The 26,207-nt window shown below is 37.9% G+C and overlaps 1 protein-coding gene across 10 annotated transcripts in view; it reads left to right on the forward strand.

The window, feature by feature from the left end:
- The window catches only part of GARNL3 (GTPase activating Rap/RanGAP domain like 3), a 58,992-nt gene that overhangs the window by 19,086 nt on the left and 13,699 nt on the right, over positions 1–26,207 (forward strand). For 6 of the 10 annotated variants that reach the window (XR_012634945.1, XM_074924142.1, XM_074924148.1 and 3 more), the window contains exons 6-22: positions 342–406; positions 4,086–4,149; positions 4,410–4,436; positions 4,835–4,910; positions 5,492–5,590; positions 6,144–6,247; positions 7,462–7,570; positions 9,947–9,992; positions 13,794–13,900; positions 14,720–14,841; positions 15,624–15,728; positions 18,070–18,144; positions 19,079–19,190; positions 19,908–20,006; positions 24,681–24,797; positions 25,531–25,703; positions 26,012–26,170. Coding sequence is in view for 9 of the 10 variants with exons in the window: in XM_074924142.1 (XP_074780243.1) it covers positions 342–406; positions 4,086–4,149; positions 4,410–4,436; positions 4,835–4,910; positions 5,492–5,590; positions 6,144–6,247; positions 7,462–7,570; positions 9,947–9,992; positions 13,794–13,900; positions 14,720–14,841; positions 15,624–15,728; positions 18,070–18,144; positions 19,079–19,190; positions 19,908–20,006; positions 24,681–24,797; positions 25,531–25,703; positions 26,012–26,170 (1,659 nt within the window). In the remaining variant the exon portion in view is untranslated. Of the gene's footprint in view, positions 1–326; positions 407–1,862; positions 2,185–4,085; positions 4,150–4,409; positions 4,437–4,834; positions 4,911–5,491; positions 5,591–6,143; positions 6,248–7,461; positions 7,571–9,946; positions 9,993–13,793; positions 13,901–14,719; positions 14,842–15,623; positions 15,729–18,069; positions 18,145–19,078; positions 19,191–19,907; positions 20,007–24,680; positions 24,798–25,530; positions 25,704–26,011; positions 26,171–26,207 lie in introns of all 10 variants that reach the window. The other 4 variants (XM_074924150.1, XM_074924143.1, XM_074924151.1 and 1 more) reach the window with 4 other exon arrangements.

Genomic DNA, 26,207 nt, shown 5'->3' on the forward strand with positions numbered 1-26,207 from the left:
TTTAAAACTTTCCTGTAATCATACATGGTTCACTTTTCATTTTTGCTTTGGTTTGGTTTTTAAATAGAAATAGTTTGTAGTTTCTGGTAGTTTCAGCAGCCCTCATACCACATGCCAAGGCGGTCAAAACTAAGTAAAAAAAATTTTGCACCATCCCTGAATTTTCAAATTCAGGTTTTTTTTTTTCTTTTTTTCCAAACCAGTAGTAAGTATGGCTAAGTAAAACTAGCACGGTTTTGTTCTTGATTTTTTTTACTTGATTGTTTTTATTAATATCCCTATTTGAATGTACATAAAAAGTCAGTATGTCCTATAATATCTCCTAGCTTTTCTCTTTATAGGGTACCCAGAAAATATGTCTCCCTTATAGCCCCACAAAAACATTATCAGTGAAATCTATATTAAGGTATGTATTTACAAATAAGTTATCAGTTAAGATATTTGTCTATATGCCTTTCCTGTAATTCATAGCTTGTGTTGCATGGTTTTCGTAATAGATTTATAAAAGCAGTAGAACCAGGTTTACATTCTTAGTCATTGAAGGCAGCAAAAAGTGGTTTTGAAGCCTGTTCTGGAACAGACAAAGTGACAGCTTCAAATGGGGAAAAATTCTTAGCACTTTTTCTTCAGCAGAGGGACTATTTTGGGGTTAATTGGAAAACAGGTGCTAAATGAAACTGCAGTGATTGAGAATAAATATATTTTTACATTGGATAAACAGTTGTAAGGCACAGCAGATTTTGACTAGAGAGATGGTTATTATGTGGCCCTATGTCCTGATCCAATGTTGGGGAAGGTTTCGATATGATCTCAAGAGCGAGAGTAAAACACAAACTAGGTGGAATGCCGTCCACCCAAAACAATTTTTATTATTTAATGTGAAGAGTGGTAGTGATAGGACAGAATGGAAGGAAAAGACAGAAATAAAGCAAGCATCCAGAACAGAGTTGCAAGAATAGTCACTGCTGTGGATCCAACAGCGTCCTGTTGGTCCTCAGTCTTCAGTTCTTCAGTGGTGGGTGCACACAAGCAAAGTTCTTTGTTGCCTTTTAAGTTCATCTTATCAACTGATTAGCATATCTGCCCACCTTTAGTTTTTCCTCTGTTCTCACAGTTTTTTGCTGACTTCATGCTTCTTGATCAATCCAAGCTGCAAAGTCATTAGCACTGCAATCATGGTGTCTGGTGTACACAGCAAGAGTCACATAGTATCGGGCTTACACAATGGAGCGAGTGATAAACTTTTGCTTTCACTCAGTCCATGTCCCCCCATTTGAGGCATATCTAAGGAGTTTGACAATGCAGCTGTAAGGAAGTGAGGGGTGCATCCTTCAATACACTCCCACTTCCTTGGGTGACATTCCTTAGACTAATCCAAAGACCACAGCTTGTCCTTGAGGTTTGCACACACACAAGCAAGCTCTGAGACAATCATTTGGCATTTCAAGTCTTTCTCACCCTATCAGGAGGAAGCAAACAGGGAAGAAATCAAGAATTGTTTCTTCAGTTGATTGTCTCCCTGTAAGTCTCACTGTCGGGAGTGTTATGGTCACTGTCAGTGAAGCCAAGAAAATTCTTCCCAGCCAGAGTTTGCATGGCATGCTTGTCCTCTGTCCTCTTGTGGCAGAAGAGAACATAAAGTGGTCAAGCCCAACACAACTTCTATTTCTTCTAACATTATAATCAGCTGAAATGTTAGAAAACCTGTTGGCAACGTGTTCATCCAAATTTAATCTTCAGTTTTTACTGTCTAATCATGTGGTGTGTTTTCTCAAATCTGTCACTGACATATTCAAATGCATATCTTGTAAGGATTTTACTTCCTCTAGAAACCCTAAAAAGTGCCTTCATTTACTGAACAGGTAGTGTGTACCAGATAAATGGGCAGTCTGCAAGTCTTCAAAACCTTTGATCTGTAGAGTATGAGGAAATGTCTCCTGCTTGGTATAATCTAGTCCAGTGGATAACAGTGCCAGTGCTGATGTGAGAGGAGAGTTCTGGGAACAGGGCATGTGTTGTGATGTGAAGTCAGTACCACCTGACCTGGATTTTTCTACAACTGCACAAGATTTCTGATGAGAGGTCCCAAACCACTGAATTTGCCAGAGAGGCTAGCAGGCCACTGAGCCTCACTTCTTAATTCTGATTTCCTGGAATGTGGCTCTGGTTTGGAGTTTCAAGATGGTGAGTTGAAAACACTTCAGATCATCTTCATCGAGATGAGCCAAGTTGTCCTGTCTTCTGACTCCTACAGCACTGGCTTGAAGTGTTCCTAGTTGTCAGCACTGCATGCTGTACCTGCATAAGCACTTGATCTTCCATGTCTGCCCACCAATCGCTGAAATATCTCTTCCTAACATCCCTTTCTAACCCAGCCTCACCCTCTACTCTCACCTGCATATGCTTTTCAGTCAGACATCCCAGAGGAGAGAAACTTTGTCTTCTGTTAGCTAGGGTCATAACTCTTTTGCTGAAACACCCTCACGTGTTCCATCCTGTGATGCTCCAGTATTTTACGGAGTAAAATGCAGGCTTGTTTCAGACCTTGTTCCCCACTTCTCCCAGGCACTGTGCCACCTGCAGTCAGCTGGATAAATGTCATCTCCTTTTGCCCCCTTGGGCTTGGACTAAAATTTCTTTCCTGACTGTTCTTTTGCTTTTATGGTCCTTGAGCCTTCCTTCAGGCCTGATTGATATTCCTTTGACATTTTACCCTGTTCACAGGCTGGTGTGAATCTAGGTACAGACTGTCTCAAAAAATTTTACTTACATTAATCAATCTGTTTTTTTCTAAATTAATTGGAACATTTTAGTCCATTTCAAAAGGAACTAAAGCAAATCCTGTCTGTGTTGTGATCTAGCATAAGCAATGATGGAAAGGTGCATGAGATCTGACCTTCCTGTTAGTTCACTGTGCCCCAGACAGACTGCATTTGGCACTCCATGAGATGCTCTGTGGTTCTGTAAATTAATGCTGGGGGAAAAAAAATGGACAAAAATAACAGTAAATGCAGAAATGTGAGTTAGGAGAAAATGCTATAAATTAGATATTTCTGGTTTTTGAAGCAGTTGATCTTTTTATTTAAATACTTTGTTCTGTTTGTGGATCTTTGGCATATGAATTTGATGCTGAACTGCTCATTTTTTGTTTGACTTGCCTTGAATTATTTTAGGAGAGAAAAAAAACTTAGAAGCGATTATTGAGTCCTCCTAAAATGCTCTCAGTAATTATGTGTAAATCCAAAGTGAAGGTGACGGAATAAAGGTCTGTGTTTTAGAAGTAAATACAGTACATTTAAACCTGATCTCATGCAGGGTCTCCCTAGTTTCTGTTTTTAAAATCCAAAATAAGATTAGGAAGCCTTGGAGGTTAATATTATGAAAAAGAAATGGCTACTCCACAGAACATTCACAGAGTCACAGAATCGTCTAGGTTGGAAAAGACCTTGAAGCTCCTCTAGTCCCTGACCGTCCCCAACTCCCCCAGATCGCTCAGCGCTGGGTCAACCCGACTCTTCAACCCCTCCAGGGATCCCGGGGACTCCCCCCCTGCCCTGGGCAGCCCATTCCAACGCCCAACAGCCCCTTCTGCAAAGAAATCCTTCCTCAGAGCCAGCCTGACCCTGCCCTGGGCAGCTCGAGGCCATTCCCTCGGGGCCTGGCACTGGCTCCTTGGCTCCAGAGACTCATCCCCCCTCTCTGCACCCTCCTGTCAGGGAGTTGCAGAGGGCCAGGAGGTCTCCCCTCAGCCTCCTCTTCTCCAGACTGAACCCCCCCAGTTCCCTCAGCCGCTCCCCAGCAGACCTGTGCTCCAGACCCTGCCCCAGCTCCGTTGCCCTTCTCTGGCCACGCTCGAGTCATTCAATGGCCTTTTTGGGGTGAGGGGCCCAAAACTGAACCCACTCATTGAGGGGTGGCCTCACCAGTGCCGAGCACAGGGCTCAGATCCCTTCCCTGTCATTCCATGTAACAGAGGCTCTTTGAACAGTTCCTTTTGTAACCAGTTCTAACTGCAACGAGTTGCTGGTTTAATGTTGAGATGTATAGTTGCCCTTCTATAAAGCAAGATTTCATTTCCATTTCAGTGCTATGAGTCTTGACAAATTTGAGAAGAGCCCAAGGGAAATTTTTCATCCTGAGATACAAAAGGTAGGAAATTACTTCTTTTTTTGTTTGGCTGTTTTTCTTTATTATTTTCTGGAAACATAAGTCATTAAATATAAATACTACTAGCTTTTTCTTTCAGTAGCAGGATAATAATGATGAGTCGGGTTACATTTTACTACAGAGTAAACTGTCTTTATCACTTGAACTGGCCACTTCTAGAAAATGTAAATATACAGGGATGTTACAGTTTTATTTGCATTATATTTAATACAAGTGTGCTAAAGATATTGTTTTGTTTACAGGATTTATTGGTTCTTGAAGAGCAAGAGGTAAATGTAAACTTAACTGCTCCTAGCTCACAGACCTGTTCAACGAATACAGCTTTGTATTTGAAATATTTGCACTGACATGCTTGTGACAACTTAGAAATTAATTGCTTATTGCCCTAAAAAAAGTATTTCTTTGCAACATATGAGATTAAAAATAATTTTAAGCACCAACTTAATGTATCATATTAATGGATCACAATTTAGTATATCATAAAATCCATCATCTGTGATCAAAGGTAAATTATTAGGTATCTGCTACTTGAGCATGTACTGGAGTTGATATGAAATGTATATTCCCATGCATAGGATGTATACAAAGAAGTCCTTAGAGAAAACATTATTTTAGGTCTTCTGTTTGATTACCTGTTTATCATGTAATATTTGGGTTTATTTCTCAGGGATCTGTGAATTTTAAATTTGGAGTCCTTTATGCTAAAGATGGGCAGCTTACAGATGATGAAATGTTCAGCAATGGTGGGTTTTTCACTTTTTTCTTGATTGTTTTATTCATCTGAATAAAAAAAATTAAATAGTGCTTACATATGGAAGACAGAAGGAAGGTGATGGTTATGTGAGCAGTAGTTTTGTTAGATTTTCATGTTTGTGTTGGGTGAAAAATTGTGGCGGAGAGTCTTCTATTTCCATAAAAGGTTACTGTAGGAAACCTGCTATTACAACTTGAAACATACTTAAATTTCTTTTCTAGAAATAAACTATACAACAGAAGATTTAGAAAATGAAGCAGTTGAAGGAAGCAACTCATGTTATCTGCAAAAAGTCACTGTTTCTAGTTCTTTCACGTTTTTGCAGCATGATCATGTTCTTCTATGCACTTGAACAATGTCTTGGAGTTATTAGCAAAAGAGTCACTGTCTAATGATGCCTGTTCTGCAAGGCTGGAATACTGTTTCTGTAAAGGTAGAGGCTTGGATGATGTGAGGAGAAACAAATTAAGCTGAAACTTTGGTCCTGGGAGCAGGACCTGTTCCTGTATTACAGGTGTTCTATCATCACATGTGCTTTTCTGTTGTACTGTTTCTCCCTTCCACATGTAGAAACTGGAAGTGAAAGCTTTCAAAGATTTTTGCATCTTTTGGGTGACACAATTACTTTGAAAGGCTGGACAGGCTACAGAGGAGGACTGGACACTAAAAGTAAGAACTCACCTGAATCAAAACGGGGGTGACTGCAATATAAATGTTTTTGCTGATTGCATGCGCATATTATATATATTGTAGAAGTAATACAATCCCTAAAGAGACTTCCTTATGCACATGCTAAATGCTCTGCTTCACCAGGAAAAAAATCAGATTAGCTTAAATCACTGGTATGGGATGCAGTTGAAGAAAGTATTTATATGACCTGTATTTTCAAGGAGAATGGTTTCATTTTTTATATTGGAATGGGGTGAAGAATAACCTGACACATTACTTACTTCATGATAGTACAGCATTGTGTCTTGAAGGAACCATATGATTTCAGGGGGCTGGGTGAAGGATGTCACAGGTTTAATTTAATGTGTGAATATGCAGATTAGGTTGCAACTCAGGTTTGAACCCACATAAAACATGCAGCATGGACATTTTCTAAAATGGATCAGAAAAAAGGATGACTAAAGAAGGTTTGGTGGAAGGACCTGAAATATCTTTTGATCTTTAGAAAACTTAAAGGATATATTCCTGCTGAGAATGTTGTCTTCCCTTGCAGATGATACAACAGGAACCTGTTCCATCTATACTGTTTTTCAAGGGCATGAAATTATGTTCCATGTTTCAACCATGCTACCATATTCTAGAGAGAACAAGCAGCAGGTACACGGTTCTTGCTCTCTCTTTTTTTTTTTTTAGATGTATTTATTTATTAAATCATGAACTCCAAATCTTTAAAAGAAAATAAGGGATTTCTTGCCTTTTAATAATTTAGAAATGTAAGTCTTAAGACTTTTGCTGTATTTTTTCCTCAATATTATACCTAATGCTGAAGTCTTCATGATGTTTGTTGGAAGATAATGCATCATGTGATCTGTATTAAGGTACAAAGGACACTTGGGAAGAAGGTAAAAATTGACTGACTGAGAAGTGATTGAGTATTCTGTTACTCAGATGATGTGTAGAGCTTCACTGCTGCAATTATAATTACCTCAAAGAATTTAGAAAGGCTGCAAATTAGACTTGCATGCAAATTGTCAGAATAGTCACATATGTAACACACAACTTGTATTCCGGTAGCAATTTGTGTAGGTGGAAAGAAATTTCCCCTGTGAGCATGGTAATGGCAGACTTTCTTCATTTGCTCTAAAGCCCTGCTGTTGTCCTCTCATAGGTTGACTAGGTGGATTCTTGGGTACTTGTTCACATGTGCTGTCATCCATTGCTTGAACCTTTCTCTGTATTCTATGAGGGAAAAAGTACTGTATAAACACATGCATTTACCTGTACATCACACATCCTTAACGATTTACCTAAAATTACTCACAAATTACTTGTTTTACTTCTTATTTAAGGAATAATTATATATTGTTATAATAATATAATCAGATGATATAATTATATTGTCCTTTTTTATTTGTGTCAGTTTTCTCGTGCTTTTGCCTTGGATTGATGACAAGATAATAGCAGAAACCAGAGGCCAATCAGGACGTTTATTGTTTTTAAAGCGTAACTCAGCATCAGGGTTTTTTCCATTTATTTCAAGTGGTGGATTTGCTTTTTTGCAATGCTAGGTGTTCAATGCCCAATTTGTGAATATTAATTATGGAAGTTAAATAAATTACGAGTGTTTTGCTAAATTAAAAATATGCAGTAGCAGCTGCCTTGTGTGTCCATCGTGGCATTGCCAGGCTTACTTGCTTATAGTTAAGTAATAATTTTATATTGGCTTCAATCATATTGACCATAATTTTTGTTTGTTTAGGAATATTGTTTTACCATTCTCTCAGAATGAAGGTATTTATTTATGGCTTTTAAGTCATTGTGTCTGTCTTTTTTTTTTTTTTTTTTTTTTCCTCTTTTCCTTTTTTTTCCAGGTAGAAAGGAAGCGACATATTGGAAATGACATTGTCACTATCGTATTTCAGGAAGGCGAAGAGTCTTCTCCAGCATTCAAGCCATCCATGATTCGCTCTCATTTTACACGTATCTTTTTCCTTACATTTTCTAGCGATTTTTTTTTTTTTTTTTTTCTAAAAGATCAGTATTACTTTCAATCCTACCCTAAGTTCTTCCTGCATGCTGTTTATGGAATTCAAAACTAGTTTAAAAAGACAGCTGCATTCTTGCATTCTTTACCTTCAACTGCTTGACTAGGAGTCTCTAAGTCTGCCTCATAAAACAATTTTTATGTTGAAACACTTAGAAGATAAGGTCAAAGCAAGAATATGATTAAACTGTATTTTTATTGAAGGCATTTATTTTGATCACTTCATAAATTAAATTTCATACGTTTTCAAAAAATGTAAGTGAATTAAAATATTTCTGTTAGTGATGTAGATTAGTTTGACATTAACTACTGAATATTGCATTTTAATGTTTAGATGCTGTTTATTTTAGAACAGTATTTCATAAATCTTTCAGACCATGAATCGCATATTCTCCAGATTTTTGGCAGCCTGTATTTTTCAGACTTTTGGTTGAAAACATTGTGAAGACAATATGATTCCAAAAACCAGCTGCCAATCACTTGGGATCATCGTGGGGTCACACTAGTGGTCCATAGATCCCAATCTGGCATCTCTTGTCTAGAGTGAATGGAATGAAGAAAAATGGATGAAATTTTATTTTTATCTGGGCTCTGTTGCTGAGTTTCTAAAAATGATCACAAAGCTTATAAATTCTAAACCTAGTTCTTGGGATGACTAAATGTTGTTAGAACTCTCTTGCTAGTTTTGTCCATGACTGATCTTAGTTTTTAGATTTAAGCTCTTAATATTAACCTCTTTTACTCTATATGGAAGAAGTGACTAGAACTGTAAGAATTCCACAATTTCAACAAAAATAAATCTTTAGATATCAGAGAAGCTAAATAAGAAATGTTTACGAAGTCAATGTACCCTTCATCAGAGTGTCGTTAGTAAAAAAAAAGGAGTAATTCTTCCCTTATTGCTGTTAGGAGGACTTGTTATGATGTAATTAATACACCCCACTCTTTTTGATCCACCCCACCCACCTCCTCCCAACATTTTGAGATTCAACTGTCCTTGATGTCATAATGAGTTGGAGGGGCAGATGTGCCCTAAATCTGTAAGGATCTATTATCATTTAGGTAATTTTAAATAGTCCACAGCTGGTTGATGGAGCCATATCACCTTCCTGATGTTTTCAGTTGACAGTAGTCAGGGATAAAGGTGTCTGCAAGAAAAATGGGGGGTTGACACTGATCTGTGTCAGATGTGGTAAATCTTAAAGCTCACTGAATCTGTCCTAGTGCTTTGCACTCACTTTCTACATACTATATAGCCAACCCTTTTTTGTTACTTCTACAGTGGGAAAAATTACCATACAGATATTCCTCTGTGCTGGCCTACACAGCGATGATAGCTGCTCTATGAGTTTGCCATGTGTTGTCTGTGGGGTAGGATTGAGTTATCCAAATAAAGGCATCCAGCACCAATTTAGATGTGCCAGCATATCTGAAATGTCTGTACAGGCCTGTCAGATATGACACAGGGCCTACAGAAGATCTGTGCCCTGTTTGGACTACCAGCTGGAGACTAGGCAATATACTCTCAAGCACCTTAAATAGTAATGGGTGCTTATGTTGAAATAATTGAATCCCATCGTAAGTCTTCTTCTTGTGCAGTGTCTGATAGTGTTGATCACAGCTATTGGCAAAGGTCTCTTCATTTCATCTGGAAGAAAGCCATACAGCCCGTGAAGTTATTCAGACTTAGGCTTTCTTTGACACTGTTTATAAGGGCTGAAAACTTAGAGATGGTGTTAAGGAAATCTATCAAAGCAAGGAGCCTCTCACCGATTCCATAAAAATACCTTGCAAGACAATCAAGGATTTCTTTGATCTTTTTCCAAGATTTGCCCTAAGTTATGAATCAAGACTGATAATACATTTTTTTGTACTTGCACTTTTACTCTCTATTTTCTTACAATTTTGTCAACTAAATTATTTAATTGGAATCTTTTCTTCAGTGGAAGTTTTGATATAAGCGAAGTTCAGTATCAGTACTTTGTTATCAACTAAGAGAATTTCTGATCACAACTCTATCAAACACACACACATACCACAAAACTATGTAGTACATTTTATGCTTCATGTAATGACAAGAAGTCTGTATTTGTGGTACTATCTCAGTTCTTAAACTTTTGATCGAACAATAAAATTTTGTATGGGACCTCCTTTATAAACAGTAAAATGTCTGTAGTCTAGAATATTTTATATATTTACATTGATTAATATATTTTACCTTTATTAAATCTGCAATGTGCTGCAAGAAAAAATATATTAAAATACATGTGAGCTTCATTAGTACTGGATTAAATTCCTTAACTGCATGGCAGATATTTTTGCCTTAGTGAGATATAATAACCAGAATGATAGTTACAGGTAGGTGCTGATTATGACAAATAACTTCAGACAATTTCTGATGGTTTAGAGATAACGGGAAAACATTTTGTATTGTCCATCTGTCTGTATGCCAGAAAGCCAAATGAATTTATGAAACTGAAGAGCAGTATGGACCTGAATGCAGATGGCTGTAAACTGGCTATGAATAAGTTGCATGTTTCTAGCCATCAGAAAAATTAAATTCTGGAGCAGGCATAAGCTAAGTGAGTAAAACAAAACTACTTTTGAGATGAAATAACAAAATGATGGAAGCTATGCCTGGAACGTTCAGACCTGGTGAGATCAACATGTGGATTACATGTATGATGAAAGGTAATTAGATGTGATGTTGTGATAGCCATGGACTGCAGATCCTTACACGTCTGGGTTCGGTTGTAGCTAAGCAAACCAGTTCATTTTTAGGGATCTTAATAGAGTACTTGTACAGTTGGACATCACTTAAACCCAAGTGGAATGTTGCTGGTGAATAATGTGTTCTTCATCTGTTTTTCAGTTAGTCCTCCTCAGACTTGGAGGCATATGCTGTCCAACTCTGTTAGGTCTTGCCAGAATCTGAAAAGCAGGATTTCTCCAGCCTCGTGGCTAGGCTTTAATGAACTAAGTGGCTTTAGCCAAATAGTTAATCCCAACTGTTGTCTTGAGATAAATGGTGAGATGCCAGAGATATCTGTCAGTCTTGAAAAAGCAGAGTAGCAGTGGGATGTCGTTGTCTGAGCCTATGGGAGGAAGAACCAAATAAGCAATAAAGAGAAATAAAAGAGCCACTGTTTAGCTAACAGTGTGTGCTGCAGTTCTCAGTATACAACACAGACTTGCTGCTGTTATGACTCCTTTACAAAGTACTAGCAATGTCTGTAGTGATCTTGCTTGTATTGGAAGTATGCTGAGTCATTTACTACTTAGTCAAAATCAAAAGAAGGTCAAAAAGAAATGGGAGAATTGCATTCTCTTTTGGATATGTGCCTGGGGAGAAGATCGGTTAGGTTTGAAATCATTGCCGGCTCAAATGGTGAAGTCTCTCATAGCTAAAGAATTTATATTAGGAAACCAAAGTGTTTGGTTTATCGAGCCCTAGAAAGGAAATTTCAGGGCATGAAGCTACTTCAAACCAGAATATGTGTGTGTGTCTACTACACTCAAAGCTAAAACCTTTGCAAGATGAAAGGGTGAAGTCAGTGTTCGGCTTTGAATGCAAATTTCTGATGGCTGTGTGAGCCTGCATGACATTAGTTATTATTTTGTGAAATTTTAAACTATTTGCAAATCATTCTACACCACATTTGAAGGATGAAGCTGAATGTTGAAAGCATTGGGTCTGCTCCTTTGAGGTACAGAATCACAGAATCGTCTAGGTTGGAAAAGACCTTGAAGATCACCTAGTCCAACCACTAACCTAACATTGACAGTTCCCAACTCCACCAGATCCCTCAGCGCTATGTCAGCTCTATGTACACTACTAGTTAGCTTGTACTGGAAAGAAAGTATCTGAACTTGGAAATGGCTTCCAGGAATATAGAGTCCTTAAGTAGATCAGTTTTGCTTCCTCCTTCCTTGACAGTTCTATAGCTGAGCACTCAGATTGTGAAAGAGACCAGCAATATCCCTTGAACTGATCACCTGGCACCAGTGCTTTTTTTTTAATAACCTATACCACTTTGACAGCTAAGAAATACAGTACAAGGGTAGAAAGCATTCTTTTAGCCTCTCCCTCAGTACACAGTACAGACCACTGATGCCAGCCATAGGGCATAGTTTCAGAAGCTGCTGCTCAGATCCAATCACGTGGTTCCAGCCATTCCAACGCATGTAAATCCTAGCTTGCTGTGGAAGTTCCTTATGCTTTATAGGCTGAGCAGTCTTCATGGTCATCTGGTTTTGCTGCAATGTAGATTACTAGTATTTTTTGTATCTGAAATATACAGGAGTGACTAAGCCTTCCTGCCTAGCTCCAAAACTTGATCGTTAGCAGTAAGAATTAGGTGCTTTTTGTGCAACTGCAACTCCACCTACTCACTTATGAATGTTACTTGAAATCATCTGCAGTGCAAATGCGGAAATGCACAAGAATGTGAAGGCGAGAAACAAATGGATTAATATTAACTAGATTTCTTAAAGAAAGCTTGCTGATAAATATGTGTGCTTTCTCCTATCTTTTTATTACAGTCCCTTAATATTTGGGAGCCTTTATTTTGGGGCATGGTGGATGGAGAAGGTTCACATCATCCTTGTGGCTCTTGATGTGGAGTATGAGATGAGGCAAAGCATATATATGCTAAATGTGTCCAGGAGTTGAAAGGCTACAAACTTGGGTGCTTGAAGTGCATGTATGTCCACAGGGGTGATGTATGGACAAGTACATCTCAAAAGAATTTTTCAGTAGAAATAGCTTTCTTTTTCAGTGTAGCTAAGAAACTTAAATCTTGATTTAGTAAGATGAGAGAAATCTGTATTACTGTGTTTCTCCAGCATGCCATTAAATCTAGCTCCAGAGAAGAATCCAACAGTTTGATACTTCAGTTTGCACATGTGGGGTTTTTTTTCCCTCCTCTTATTTATAGCTAAGGATTCTTTTGGAAAATGTCTATAGTGAAGTTAAAAAAAGGAGCGATTTTAGTTGGCTCTTAAGATTTTTTAAACACCTTCTTGCTTTTTTTCCCCCAATTGATTGTTCTTATAGATAACTGCTTTTCAGTATTCCCACGTTTGTGAGAGGCACAAAACATGTTCATGATTCCAGTGTGCAGTGAAAGCTCAGTTACTTCTTTCCTCCTTTTCTTCTTGTTCTGGGAGAGAAACCTGGGCACACATCCCTCATTAGCTTTTAAGAAGTGAACATTGTCCTCATCGTTAGCCAATAGTATACGAGCTACCCATGGTAAATGCTTTTTCCATTGTTATTTGGGAAAAAAATGAGTTGCAGCAAATAAGATAAATTTGTCTCTCATGCTCTGAATAACTGACTGCTTTTAGAAGAACAGTCCAGTTGCTTCATTCTGCCCATCTTAACACATTTTCCCATAGTGCTACCATGCAGTATATGACAGGTTTAATACATTATTGTGTATTTCAACTTGGCCTAATTAAACTTCTTTCTGTCCCTTCATCTTTTTCTGACTGTTGTCTTACAGTCAAGAAAATTGTGCAGACTGTCACTTGAAATGCCAAGGAATGATTACTTACCTTAAAGAAGCTATGGCTTGCTGAGCATGTTGTATGCACGGGTTTTGTACCTGCTGTTTGTTCTTGCTATGCTGGATTCCTTATGGACCGAAAGAGCTCAGCAGGTCCAGCTGTCATGGAAGTCATTCTGACTCTTTTTCCTCAGTGAAAATGAATTTACTGTTCCTGAGATACAGATTCAGCTGTAGTAGGCTGTTGTTATTCAGAAAGAGTCAAATATTTCATACATGTGATGAATGCATAGTTAAGATGGAAATCTATAAGGAGAATGTATTTTGTAGGTGAAGAACTGTTCTTTTAAAGCTTTTTTGAAAAGGACTAGATTTTGCTAGTGCCACTAAGAGCATTGTTCTGTGGGTAGAACTGCAAAGTTCTGTTGTAATTGTTAGTTTCCCAGTGTTAGTTTGTGTAAAGGCAGCAGAATTTTACTCTAATGAATAATTCCAAATCAATGGTTTTTGTTAGGTGTGTGGGAGTTTTTACCTAAGACATACCTAGATAACAGGTTCCAGTTCTTCCTTCTGTTTTGAATAGTGTATATAAAAATGGTGGGTTTTGAATGAGACTTTCAATATAGATAAAGATTTGTTCTTTCAACAGGCTGAAAATATTTTCAGAAGAAAGTGTTCCTCTTTTTGGGCCTCCCCTTCCATCCCCACCTGTTTTTACAAATCACCAGGAATTCAGGGATTTTGTGTTAGTGAAATGTAAGTCAGTTTTTCTTTTACTGGAAACACTTTTTAAAATAAATTGAAATTCTTGATACTTAAAGTGTAAACACATTTTCTTGTGTATGCTGCTGTTCCGTATAGATTTTTTTTCAAATCTGTAGCATAGGTGAGATGTCAGTTCCATCAAACTGTTCCGGTCAGATTGACAAAAAACTGAATTTCTATGCAATTATGTTTTTCAGGCTACTAAATACAAACTGACTTTTACATTTTCCGACCGTGCAGCCATATTTAGCTTTACATTTTCTTAAAGGACTTGGAGATCTGGAAATATATAATGCTGTTCGATATTTAGTAATAGAATGTCTTAGGTTAGCAGCTCTGAAAGCCTGAAAATATAAGATTTTTTGTATGCATACTGCATAGGTGTCTTTCAGCACCTTTAAGAACCTTTAAATTCTGTAATGTTTCAGTTCCAGTTTTCATTGACCCTTACTTGCCCTTCTAGATCAATGGAAAGAGTTGGAAATCTAAGAACGGATGGTGATGATTACAGTTAGATGCTTACCTGACAGGAACTTGACTAGTAACTCCTTTTGCATATTTACATTGGTTTAGTACTTAAATTCATTAGCAGTTTGTCTTGAATTTTTTTATTAGTTAGGAGGTTATTGGGATGCCTTGTAGAATTCTCCTCTTTTAAGCTTAAGTGACCATTATTCACTAAAAACATTCAGAAAGGAGGCGACTCTAAATTACTAAGGGGAGAACGGGTATTTTTATACAGAGGCAAACTATAGTCAAAGTTGTCAGAGTTCATTTAGGTAATGTAACTTCTTTTCCATAATATTTCAGTAATAAATGGGGAAAAAGCCACCTTAGAAACCCCAACATTTTCTCAGAAACGTCAACGTACTCTAGACATGCTGATCCGCTCTTTATACCAAGACCTGATGCCTGATCTACACAAGGTAAATGTAAGTCAGAAGTCTCTGCATCCCTCACATGTGCTCTCCAGTTCTCACTAGTAGATTGAATGTTCTGTTGCTTTAAAAGACTAATACTAATGAGCATTGAATTGCAGACACTAGACTAAATACCAAGTGTCATATAACTTGTTTTACTGTTTTATGAAAGCTGACAAAAAGTCCCTCCTGGATGGGACTCTTCGTGCATTTGTTTAAACCAGGTGTGAGGAGAAGCATAACAATGTCATGCTTTGTATAGGCTTGCCTCCAGCAAGGGAATAGGAAATTTTAGCTCTGCAAATACAGGTATTAGTTGTGTCACCATAAAAACTGCACTCGTTCCGTTATGTGTAAATTTGGATCATTTTTACCATTGGGTAACAATGAGATAATTTCATTTTAGATGATGAAGACATTCTTAAGGTGATTCTTAAATAGAAAGTAGTTCAATACTTCTAAAATAAGTGAGGTGCTATTTTTCTCCCACTGTTTATTTCTCTTAGCTAAACAGAGCTAGTTAAACTGTTTTGTCTATATATTCATGTCTGCGGTCTTTGTTGTGATTGTATAAAACATGACAGTGATAAACTGTGACAAGTTGGAAAGTAAAGCACTCAAGGATTGGAAGAGTTGTAGTTTCTGTTCTCTGAGAAGCTATACAGTTAGATTCATTGCTACAGGAAAATATAAAAAAAAAAAAAAAATTAAATGATACCGCATTAAGTTAACTCAGTTTAAAAGATTATGAAAACTTTTGGTTCAGTTTAATAAAGAAACATTTTCTGTTTTAGAACATGCTCAATAGAAGGTCCTTCAGTGATGTGCTACCGGAGTCCCCAAAATCAACGCGGAAAAAAGAGGAAGCTCGGCAAGCAGAGTTTGTCCGACTTGGTCAGGTAGGATCAATTTAGGAGATATACACCTACGTTTACAAAGACTGCGTCACCCCTTTTGTTAGAATTTGACCAATTTGCAGAGTTATGTCAGGACTTAATGCAGTTCTTTGTGGTCAGAAGTAGTTTTGTAGTATTGCATTAGTTTCAGCTATGTTAAACTAAAATACAAATAAAAGTATTTGTAACACCTGAGGTACACAGCACAATTATAAATATTTATAAAATACATAAGCTAAAGGGAGGTTGGAAAAATCACACTTTAGAATCAAACCTAGAAGGTCTTTCCCTGCTTTGTGCAGCAGATGCTTTCTGTCTTCAAGCAGAAGAGTGCTCTGTCTTTTTCTGTGCTTTGAAGAAACATAATCTTTCATGGATTTCCTCTATATGCATTATTAAGATTTAATTTCTTCGAAATTATTTAGCCTACTTCAGCCAGGAACCAATTTTGACAGTTTTTTCTGCTAAATGAGAGGTTGCTGTACATCTTTGAACATACCAGCCACTGACTTCAATCTTCTATGGGCTTACTGACATTTTGATTCAGTGAGGAGTAAAACTTCCTGATGATTTAGATAGTCTGGTTTGATCTGACAGTTCACAGCAGCAGAAAAAAAGACAGTGTCTATGCTCATCAGTTCCCCTGACCCTTCCCACTTGTCTCTTCTTGATCCTGGACTAGTGACATGGTTCTGCTGCTTACCTTAATCCCTCTTTTCTGAGATTATTTAACTCAGCAAGAGTTAACAGAGCAGGAAACCAAACAGAAAAAAATGAAACAAAACAAACAAAAACCCCACACCACCAGAAAAAAAAACAAAAAACAAAAAACAAGCCTCCCTTCCCTTCAATTTTTTAATCTGAGTTAGTAAACTCAGTGGAAGAGTTTGAATCACAGAATCGCCTAGGTTGGAAAAGACCTTGAAGATCATCCAGTCCAACCATTAACCCAACACTGACAGTTCCCAACTCCACCAGATCCCTCAGTGCTATGTCGACTCTACTCTTAAACCCCTCCAGGGTTGGGGACTCCACCACCTCCCTGGGCAACCCATTCCAACGCCCAACAACCCCTTCTGGAAAGAAATGCTTCCTCATATCTAGTCTAAACCTTCCTTGGCGCAGCTTGAGGCCGTTCCCTCTTGTCCTATCTCTTATTACTTGGTTAAAGAGACTCATCCCCAGTTCTCTGCAACCTCCTAAACTGAGAAGTTCCAGATCCTGTTAAAGATAGAGAATAGAGGCATGTGGTTGAGAGATGGTGCAAAAGAACCTAGGGGCTGTTAAAGCTTGCATTAGCTGGGCTGGAAAGTCTACTCCTCTGTGTTTTGCCCACCCTTTCCCCAACCACCTTGCAATAGCTATTCATTCTATGCAGGTGTTTAAAAAAAAAAAAAAAGTGAATGTGTTTGTAATATTCAGACAGAAGTAACAGACAATTTATTCCCCAAGTTTACTAATTACTTTACAGAGGTTAAAGAAAAACGTGGTTATTGGAAGTATAGAAACCTATAAGCTTGATCCCCTCCACCTCTTAAATGCCAGTAAGATACTCACATAACAAATGGAGTTGGGACCCATTTCTTAAACAAGACTTCCATCCCTGGCATGGGCTTCATTGGAGGGAGACCTAATATGTGGGCTAAAAATTCATAGATACCCATCTGTGTTTTTCTGGGAGCTTCGTTTCACTTTAAAATCTTTCTCTTCCCTAAAAGAACTTTCCTCTAAGTTACAAACTAAGTTACAAACTCTGTGAATGTGTCTGTCCCTGAGTTATAGTCTGTTCAGTTTTTAGATAAATAAAACTCATTGATGACTGATTCAACAGTATATTTAAATCATTTGTTTATCATCAGGGTGATCTCTACTGACTGGTGGGATGAAATTAAAATGTTAATCTATTTCATGCATCTCTGTAAAGCAACAGCCATGCTTAATGCAGAGGTGCAGATGGTACATACAGCTGATTACTGCCACTTCACAAAGACAACATAGGACGGTAGACAAACTTTAGGGCAGCAAAATTGGTTTAGGTAATTTCTAAACTTTGCATGAAAGAATGCTGTAGCAATTCCATGTGTCATCACTTTATAGGAACGCTGCTGTAAGGATTACCAATGAAGGTATATAGGGTACCTTAAACAGAGTCATTGTGTATCTTACTGAAACCGTGTTTATACAGTATTTCTGTGGAGTTCTCAGCCCTTACAGTCAGCTCCTAGTTACTTCTAGTTGAAGAATTTGTGATATTGTCACTGTGTGTCCTTGGCAGCCCTGGCAATGTGTGTGTATATATATATAGTTTGAGTTAGTGGTTTGAATTTGTATCTGTTTGTATTAGGCATTGAAATTGAAAACCACTGTGAAAGGGGATGCCACAGCTAACTTGGCAACCACAAGCTTTTGTAAAAAGGAGGTGAGTGAACCCATCTGTCTGAGGAGAGCTGTGAAAAAAGTATATACTGTTGAGTATAGCACTACATGTCAGTTCTGCATACTGTTTATTTACTTTTATAATCAGATGCTGTAGCAGCAAAGATTAAATGCATAGTGTTAAAGCAACTCTGCAGCTGATATCAAATTAATAAAGGATGAGCCTGGAGGCAGAAGCACTTCTCAAGTTAAAGCAAGCATGGATATTTTTATATCTGAGAATATTTGATGAAAATGCGTTTTCTGGATGCAATCATCTTTTATATTAACTTCTGCATCAGGCTTAAAACAAAAATCCGTTGTGTTTTTATTCTCTGTAATATCAGATTTTGTTCAAGGGCATTAGGAAGGAAAGATGCAAACTGCACTCTTCTGCATGCATCTTACATACAGAAGCTTCAGAAGTGCTTCTAGAATTTCAGAGAGCTCAGCTAATACTTACGTTGAGGGTGAAGGGACAGTCTCTGGGAGGTAAGTACAGAGAACATGTCACAAAAGAACAGTTTGGCAGAAAGGCAGTTTTAACTTGTACTGTATACTCGTGACTAAACATCACAAACTGAGCCATGGAATGTAAGCATATTGCATATACATGATGATACATACATTTTAAGTCTAAAGGGTTTTTTTAAATAAAATACATATTGGGTATTTCCAGGGTTTCAATGAGTATCAGCTGCATGTGTTTTATCAGGTGTTTCAGAAATGTGTCTTACACTTACTAGTCTCCAATCACAATTAATATGGAGAGAAAAAAAATTAACTAAATTTTGATATTTCAAGTTTAAAAAATAAACTGTTTGGAAATGTATCCTGTCAGAAGCATTTACATGTTATTACTTGTACATCACATTCTGTGTCTGTATGATCTGTATTTCTTAGTGTACTTAATATATACCCCATATGTTACTTCATAGCCTTGGGAATCCCAGTCTTTCTGCAGTAATTTTCCTCATGAGATTGTCTGCGCAGATTCTTGGGGCCAGTCCTTGCTGGTTTCTACAGATGCTGGCATCTTGTTAATAGATGGTTAGTAAATGATCCAGTGGTTTTGTGTCAATTTTTATGTATCTGACCATTTTCTTGAAAATGTGTGTTCATAAGGTCTGTTCAGGTGTTGGTAGGTCTTCGCTTAGAGGGATAGTTAACCAATCCAAGTATTACTACATTTGTGCAACGCAGTTGCAGAGATTCTCTCTGCACCAGAATCAAGCCATATCGGGGAGCCAATATTAATGCAAATTTCTGAATGTTTTGTTATTTCAGATGTTGTTTTCTTGACCATCTGAAAAGACCTGTGAAGTCACATCCAAGCTCAAGAAATGTTTAAATGGCTTATCTGGATTTCTTAGCCCTTGATGATAGTGGATGTGAAGTCAAAGGCTCGTGCGATGGTGAAAGCTTGCTTCTTCCATAGCAATAATATTACTAGTTTGATCTTCTGTGTTCCACATAATGCCAGCAGGATTGAGGGAATGAAGTTAGTTCTCAGTGGTAATTCCCAAATTTTCCAAAGGAAGGTCCTGTTTAGGCTTCAGTTGTATAATCTGATCTATGGCAATGATAAAACTCTCCCATGAGGAAGCATTGGCTATGATGCTGTTGTATACATAGTAGCTTTGTGCAGCTTTTTAAATTTTTTTTAAGAAAAACCCAGGGCTTTTATTACAAGAAAGAAATAGGTCAAAACCAACGCTTAGCAAATTTTAGCAGGATTTTGAATAAATATGTGTGTTTCTTTTTCAGATGGTCAACCATCAGTGCAAGTATTTGATAAAACTCTCCAAATGAAGCAGATGCATGTGTTGGAAGCTCTGGATCTTTTGATTGCCCGAACAGACAAAGGTAGGAGAGATCCCTGTTCTTTGATTCTCATATGAAAGTAGCTGGTGCTGGGTATGTATGTCTCATAAGGCAATTGTGTCTATCAGTGGCAAGTGTATTAGATGCCACATTCAGAATAAGGGAGCACATACAGCAGCTGCTGTTATGTTCTAAAAGGCTGGGGGAGGACGGAAATCCCAAAATGCTCATTCATGCTTCCTTCTAGGCAAGCCTGAAACTCATCATACGATCTTTCTTCAGCCACTGTTGGAACTCAACACTCCTTGGAAATCTCCTTGGCTAATTATATGTTTATTCAGCTGCACAAAAATGTGGGGGAAATTACTTAACGCTGTCACTGTTTCACCAAATATGTTTTATTGGTATTTGTTCTGTTAACTGTCACCACCACATCCTGGTGCTTTAGAATGTATTTTCTTGAAAGTTCCGGTATAAAAGAACTTAAATGTTGTTTGGACTGACAGCGTTTCAGTGAGGCTTTTTTTGCCTCATTTAGAAGCATTAAATGTGCATAAAATGTGCACTTTTTCAATTAGGTACTTTTTTACCCAGTAGTCTGTGATTGAATTTCACAAAGGTGAACATACACAAAGCAAAACCAGGTGTAACACAGAGAAAAGAATTACAAATATGATCATTTTATTGGTTTTTACCACACTATGTCTGTTTGCTGAGTATTGGCTGAAGTTACATTTCCCCAAACTTAGCATAAAACATGGTCCCTTTTGTATCATTGTGAGTTGTCCAGTTTGGCTGCAACTGATGAAATTTACCCTGGGACCTTACAGAACTGGCTCAAACCACCTGTGAGCCATCTTCAGTTCTCTCTCACGACACCTGGAGGGTCGGTGACATTTCTGAAGATCTGGAAAGGGTAGTTGTATCTGAAGCTTAGTTTGTGAAGCTCCTAGAAAAAATGATTACAGTTAATTGCCAAAATATTGTACTGTTTAGTTAAACCTGAAGAGAGAGATATAAGCAGGCATTTTGAGCTAACAGAACAAGATATTGCTGGCATCAATTCATGATGCTTGCAGAGATTTTTAACCCTTGATACCGATGCTTTCTGAAGCATTTAGGAGAAAGTTCTTTAATACTTGTTAGAATTCTGGCTTCCTATTTTGTATTTGCATACTATATTGAAATTAAGTTCTGGGATGGAAGAAAAATCATATTTGCCTTTCATTTCAAATTACACCTCAGCAGCAAGAATGAGAAAAATAATGAGCTAGATGAGGAAAAGCACGCTCATGCTGGGCTCATAAACGGCATTCAAAAACTTTTGTGGGTTTTTAGGATAAAATGTTATATATGACAAGGTTAACTTTTAAAACTTAACTATCAGCAAGACATTATTCAGGTCAACATTCGAGAGAAGACGTTGAAGAAGGCCTCAATACAGCAAGTATTGATGACAGCAGCACAAATTGCTTTGGTAGCAATGGCCTCTGTTCTAATGCAGACACAGTTAAATCTTAATACTACAGTGGGATTGTTGGGGACATCTGCTGGTTAAATTTGTCTTAGTAATGAGCGTCAAAGCACAAAAATGTATCTGTTTTGTCCTCCAAACATGTATTTTTTTGTTCCAGCTCCATTTTTTAAAATGACACAAGAGTGAGGGGGGTTGTCGAGTCTGTATGACGTTAAATAAAACTAAAAAATCTTGGATGATAGTCACTTTTATAGGCAGCCACAGATAAATCTAACACTACAGTGGGGTTGTTTAGAACACCTGCAAAATATGTAGCATTGTGGAGGAGTGATGCATCCTAGAGGACACACTGGTCGAAGAGCCAGAGCTATTTTAAACAACAAGCTAAGGTGAAGAGTTGTCTGCTGAAAGGCAGGCTTACTGTCAGCCTGTGGGTGCACATCTCATGGCCTGTGGGGATTTAAACCCCAATTCCTTTTTAAAAGCATATCAAACTAATTTCAGTGAAGGTAGTGGTCACTGTTCTGCCTTCATAGTGAAGTGCCTGCCCAGGAAAGATGTTATTATATGTGTTATTCTTTGCTGCACACACAGAGCATCTTCACAGAGGTAAATATGGCATGTTTAATGGGAGCATAAAAGGTCTTCGAAGTTTGGAGTAACCTCCAAAAATAACAGTGCTTAATTTAGGTGGTAATACTTGCTCTCCCCTATGCCTGTTTACAACCATTTCTTGATTTGAAGAATGCAGACATTCAGATGGGCCAGAAAAAGTTCTTGAGTTTTGCTGTGGGAACGCAGCTATAACGTTCTGGAATTGTCTGCATCACCAAGAATGTTTGTAAAATCTCTAGGTGAAATAGTAGCTCAAGTACTAACACTGAACATTACAGTTACCACTGGAGGAGCAACTACTTGAGAGGCAGAATCAGAGGCAGAATCTAGGAGAGAACGGTAATAAAAGTAGAATAAACTTTTTTCAGTCTTGGACAGCTACACTAAAAATCATCTCTGATCTCAGTACAAGTGATGGTAGTCATAAGAATTTCCACTGATTCCAGATCAGGAACGATGGCCTTCCTTCAGGTTGTGTCAGTAGCTGCTTTAGCTTAGCATCAAAGTTAATAGAAATGGAAGTGCATTATTTTAAGGTGTTTGGTCATGTGTAGGTTTTTATTTATGTGATGATGTTTGAAAACACATGCAGCACCAAGAATTGTGCAGTAGTTGTAAAGCAGTGGGTGAACATGCAAGTCCTTAATTACATTTCTCATTTCATAGCATTAAAATACTCCATGAATTTGAGAGCCACTCTGTGCTCTCTTCCTAAATAAAGACGCCACAAACTTGTTAGGGATTTTAGATTGACAAAACTGATCATTTAGCTGCTAGGCAGCAACCACAGCCATCCAGTTTTGGGTGTGGGGTTATAATTTGCACTTTCGGAGAGTTGACAACAAGCTGTGAGACTTCCTGAGCAGAAAACTCTCATGGTACAGTGTTCACCAAGTGTTGTATTTCTAATACTGACTCTGCCTTATGCCTTTTCTGAAATCAGAGCCTCCTATATGTTTTCCTGTTGATTTCCCTAGTCCTGTGGGATGCTATCAAAAGTCACTCTTGTTTACTGAGAAAATTCTGAATTATATATTGCTGCAGAGGCCCATTCAGTTGCCTCCACAGCTGTCTAGTTGAGATTTCAGATGGTCATCGCTAGCTAGGCCCAAAACTGTTGCATCTAGAATGGAAGGTGATAGCTGGTCAAGTGTCATGGGCAAGGGTGGTTTCAGAGAAGTTGAAGAGATTCTCAGATAGAGAGGGAAATACCTTATAGGCAGCCTTACTCATCAAAAGGAGAAAGGCTTTAGAAAAGATCAGTCTAGTATTACCAGGTCTTAAAGCGTGGACTAATTGACTCGCCGTAAACCTACAGCATAGTTTATCTTTTGGAAACTTGTTTGACATTACAAACTTAAGATGTGCATTTTCTATGTCTTGATGGTTGTCTGACTAATAAGATCTGTCCCTACAGGAGAAAACTATATTTATGATCTTTACTTGTTTGAGGAATTTTCCAGATTCTGATGCCAGATTCTTCTGGTTGTTATGTTTGCAATAACTGACTGAACACCAAAGGCAGGACTAAGTCCAAAGAGAGACTGAATCGATGAGAGCAGTAGCATTGTCCTTGAACATTTGACTTAGCTCATGTTTTTAAGCCTTCCCTCCAAAAGGCTGTGAATGTTGCTTGCCATTTTTCTTCTGTGAACTCTTACATGGAAGTGCAAGTTCTTGTGTGCGCACATTCTTGAAAAGAGAGGTGTTGCATATGTTTTATTTTCTTTTTGTCAGTGTTGACAGTAAGAATTTGCTCTCTGAGTCAAACTACTCAATGTTTCAAATTGTGGAAGACTTAAGGAAGCATCTCTCCTCTCTTCTCCTCTCTTCTCCTCTCTTCTCCTCTCTTCTCCTCTCTTCTCCTCTCTTCTCCTCTCTTCTCCTCTCTTCTCCTCTCTTCTCCTCTCTTCTCCTCTCTTCTCCTCTCTTCTCCTCTCTTCTCCTCTCTTCTCCTCTCTTCTCCTCTCTTCTCCTCTCGCTTACATTTTAAGAAACTCAGTTTCTTAGATAAGAAATTACTCTTAAGTTGCTTATTTCCTAACTGCAGGTAGTAGTGTATCATTTGTTTTAAATTTACAGGTTGTAGATTCTACTCATACCTATCTTTGTGGGAAACAGATTTATCCATGATGTATATTTTTGCAGTTGAAATATGCCTTGAACCTAACTTGCCTACCTTTGAAGAACTGTTAAGCAAAACCAGTCTGTATCCTAAAGGGTTTCAGACTCCGTTATGGATCCAGTTATCAGCTGCTCAGCCAGATGGTTCCAGCTTTTAAAGTTAATCCTTTTTTCTCTTGTCCTGTAGTTTATATCTATTATAGTTTTTCTATCTTGTGAAATTTTGTATATTTCACTATTTTGAAGCTCTTATTTCCCTCTTTGCTGCAGCACCACCTGATGGGAAACTCAGCTACAGAACTGAAGGGGTTGGTTACTAGAACTGTAAAGCCTAGATGGTTCATAAGCAGTCTTGTATGACATTGTGGCTCATCCCCAGAGAAGCAGCATGCTTTATCTTTGCTCTATTTGTTAGGTACTGCTTCTCTTTGGAAGTATTAATTTCAAACTACCACCATATTTTTTTAACTTTCTGTTTCCTGGCTCTCTTCATCCTTCAGGGAAAGACTCTCGTCTACTTGTCTTCAGACTCAGTGCTGTCCAAAAAGATATAGAAACAAAGCAAATGATAAAAAGCAAATACGACTGCAGAGAAAATAAACTGGAGAGAACAAAAGGTGATTTTATTATCCTGTGTTTAAAAACATCCACTGTGGTATGATACCTCTAGCTGCCAGGAGCTGACGAGCTCCCTTGAGGCAGTTTTCAGGTGTTCACCTTTTAGTTTTTTATCTGGACATTCAATTCAAACTTTGTTAAGCTTGTATGTGGAAGTTTGGTATAGTCCAGCGTGACATTTTAGAACTTTGTAAAAATACCATATTATTTGGCATTCACTGCTGATGAAAAAATCTCTAGAGAAAAATAGGTATGTTGTTTTCAGGACTGAGAGGTTTGAGAAGAATTATCTGGGGATGTGAGACTGAAATAAAGGGCATTTTAAGATGGAGGAACACTGGCAAATCTCTGTTAAATAGCAGTGCGCAGATTAGTTCGGGTGTTGCTGATTATTTTAGTAGACATAAACATTTTCTGATCTTCAGAAGCAAGCTGCTTTGGAAAGCTGGAACCTGCAGAGTAGTGAAAATCCATGTATTTAGTCTTTATTTGCAAAAGGAGCAAGGGGAAAATTAGGTTTCAAGAGAGTCATAGCCTTTTGTCTTCTTCTAGAAGTTAATATTATCCTATTGGGAGGTTTATAATTCTAATTTAAATTTGAAAAAATTGTAATTTGTAATTTGTTGCTAAGTCGTGCATCAGAACCCCATTGTGCTAATCATCATACAAATACAGAAGGAAAAAAGCAGACAATACCTCAGGCACTTACGATCTAGAGCATTATTTCCTCAGGCTGCCATTTGTATGCCATTAATACTCACCATGGCAGTGAACTGCGGATTGTTGTGGCTATTCGGAACAAACTACTTCTCGTCACAAAGAAATATAATCCACGCAACAGTTTAACCAGCAGCTCTCTGCTGTCATCATCTGAATCTCCAGTAGAGGAGTTCCAGTACATCCGGGTACGTGTCATCTAATCACTAAACACCTTAATAGGCTGGGCAGTGCTCAGCTGTTGGCGGGGGGGGGAGTCAAAGAGCATGCGTTTTTATCCTCCTGAACCTCCAGACAAATAAAAGTGAGAGGCCATATGATGGAGTTCCATCATATATATGCCAAAGAAATCTTTTAGATTTTTTTTAAATTAAGTTTCTGCTTGTTCTTTATCATGTTTCTGGGCTTAGAGCACATTCATTTAAATTCATGGAGTACCTGCAGCACCCACAGTAGAAGCTTGAAAAAGAGAATAATTCTGTTATTTACATTATAGGAAATATGCCTTTCTGACCCTCCAGTGGTTATGACGCTGGTGGATGGACCTACTGGAGACAGTGACAATATGATCTGTGTAGCGTATCGGCATCAGTTTGATTTAATTAATGAGAGTACTGGGGAGTCCTATAGATTGCATCACGTTGAAACAAACAAGGTAAGTTTTCATCATTGAAACTCTTTTCTTGCAGAAC

The sequence above is a fragment of the Athene noctua genome, chromosome 20 (genome assembly GCF_965140245.1).
Source record: "Athene noctua chromosome 20, bAthNoc1.hap1.1, whole genome shotgun sequence".
NCBI classification, from domain to species: Eukaryota; Metazoa; Chordata; class Aves; order Strigiformes; family Strigidae; genus Athene; species Athene noctua.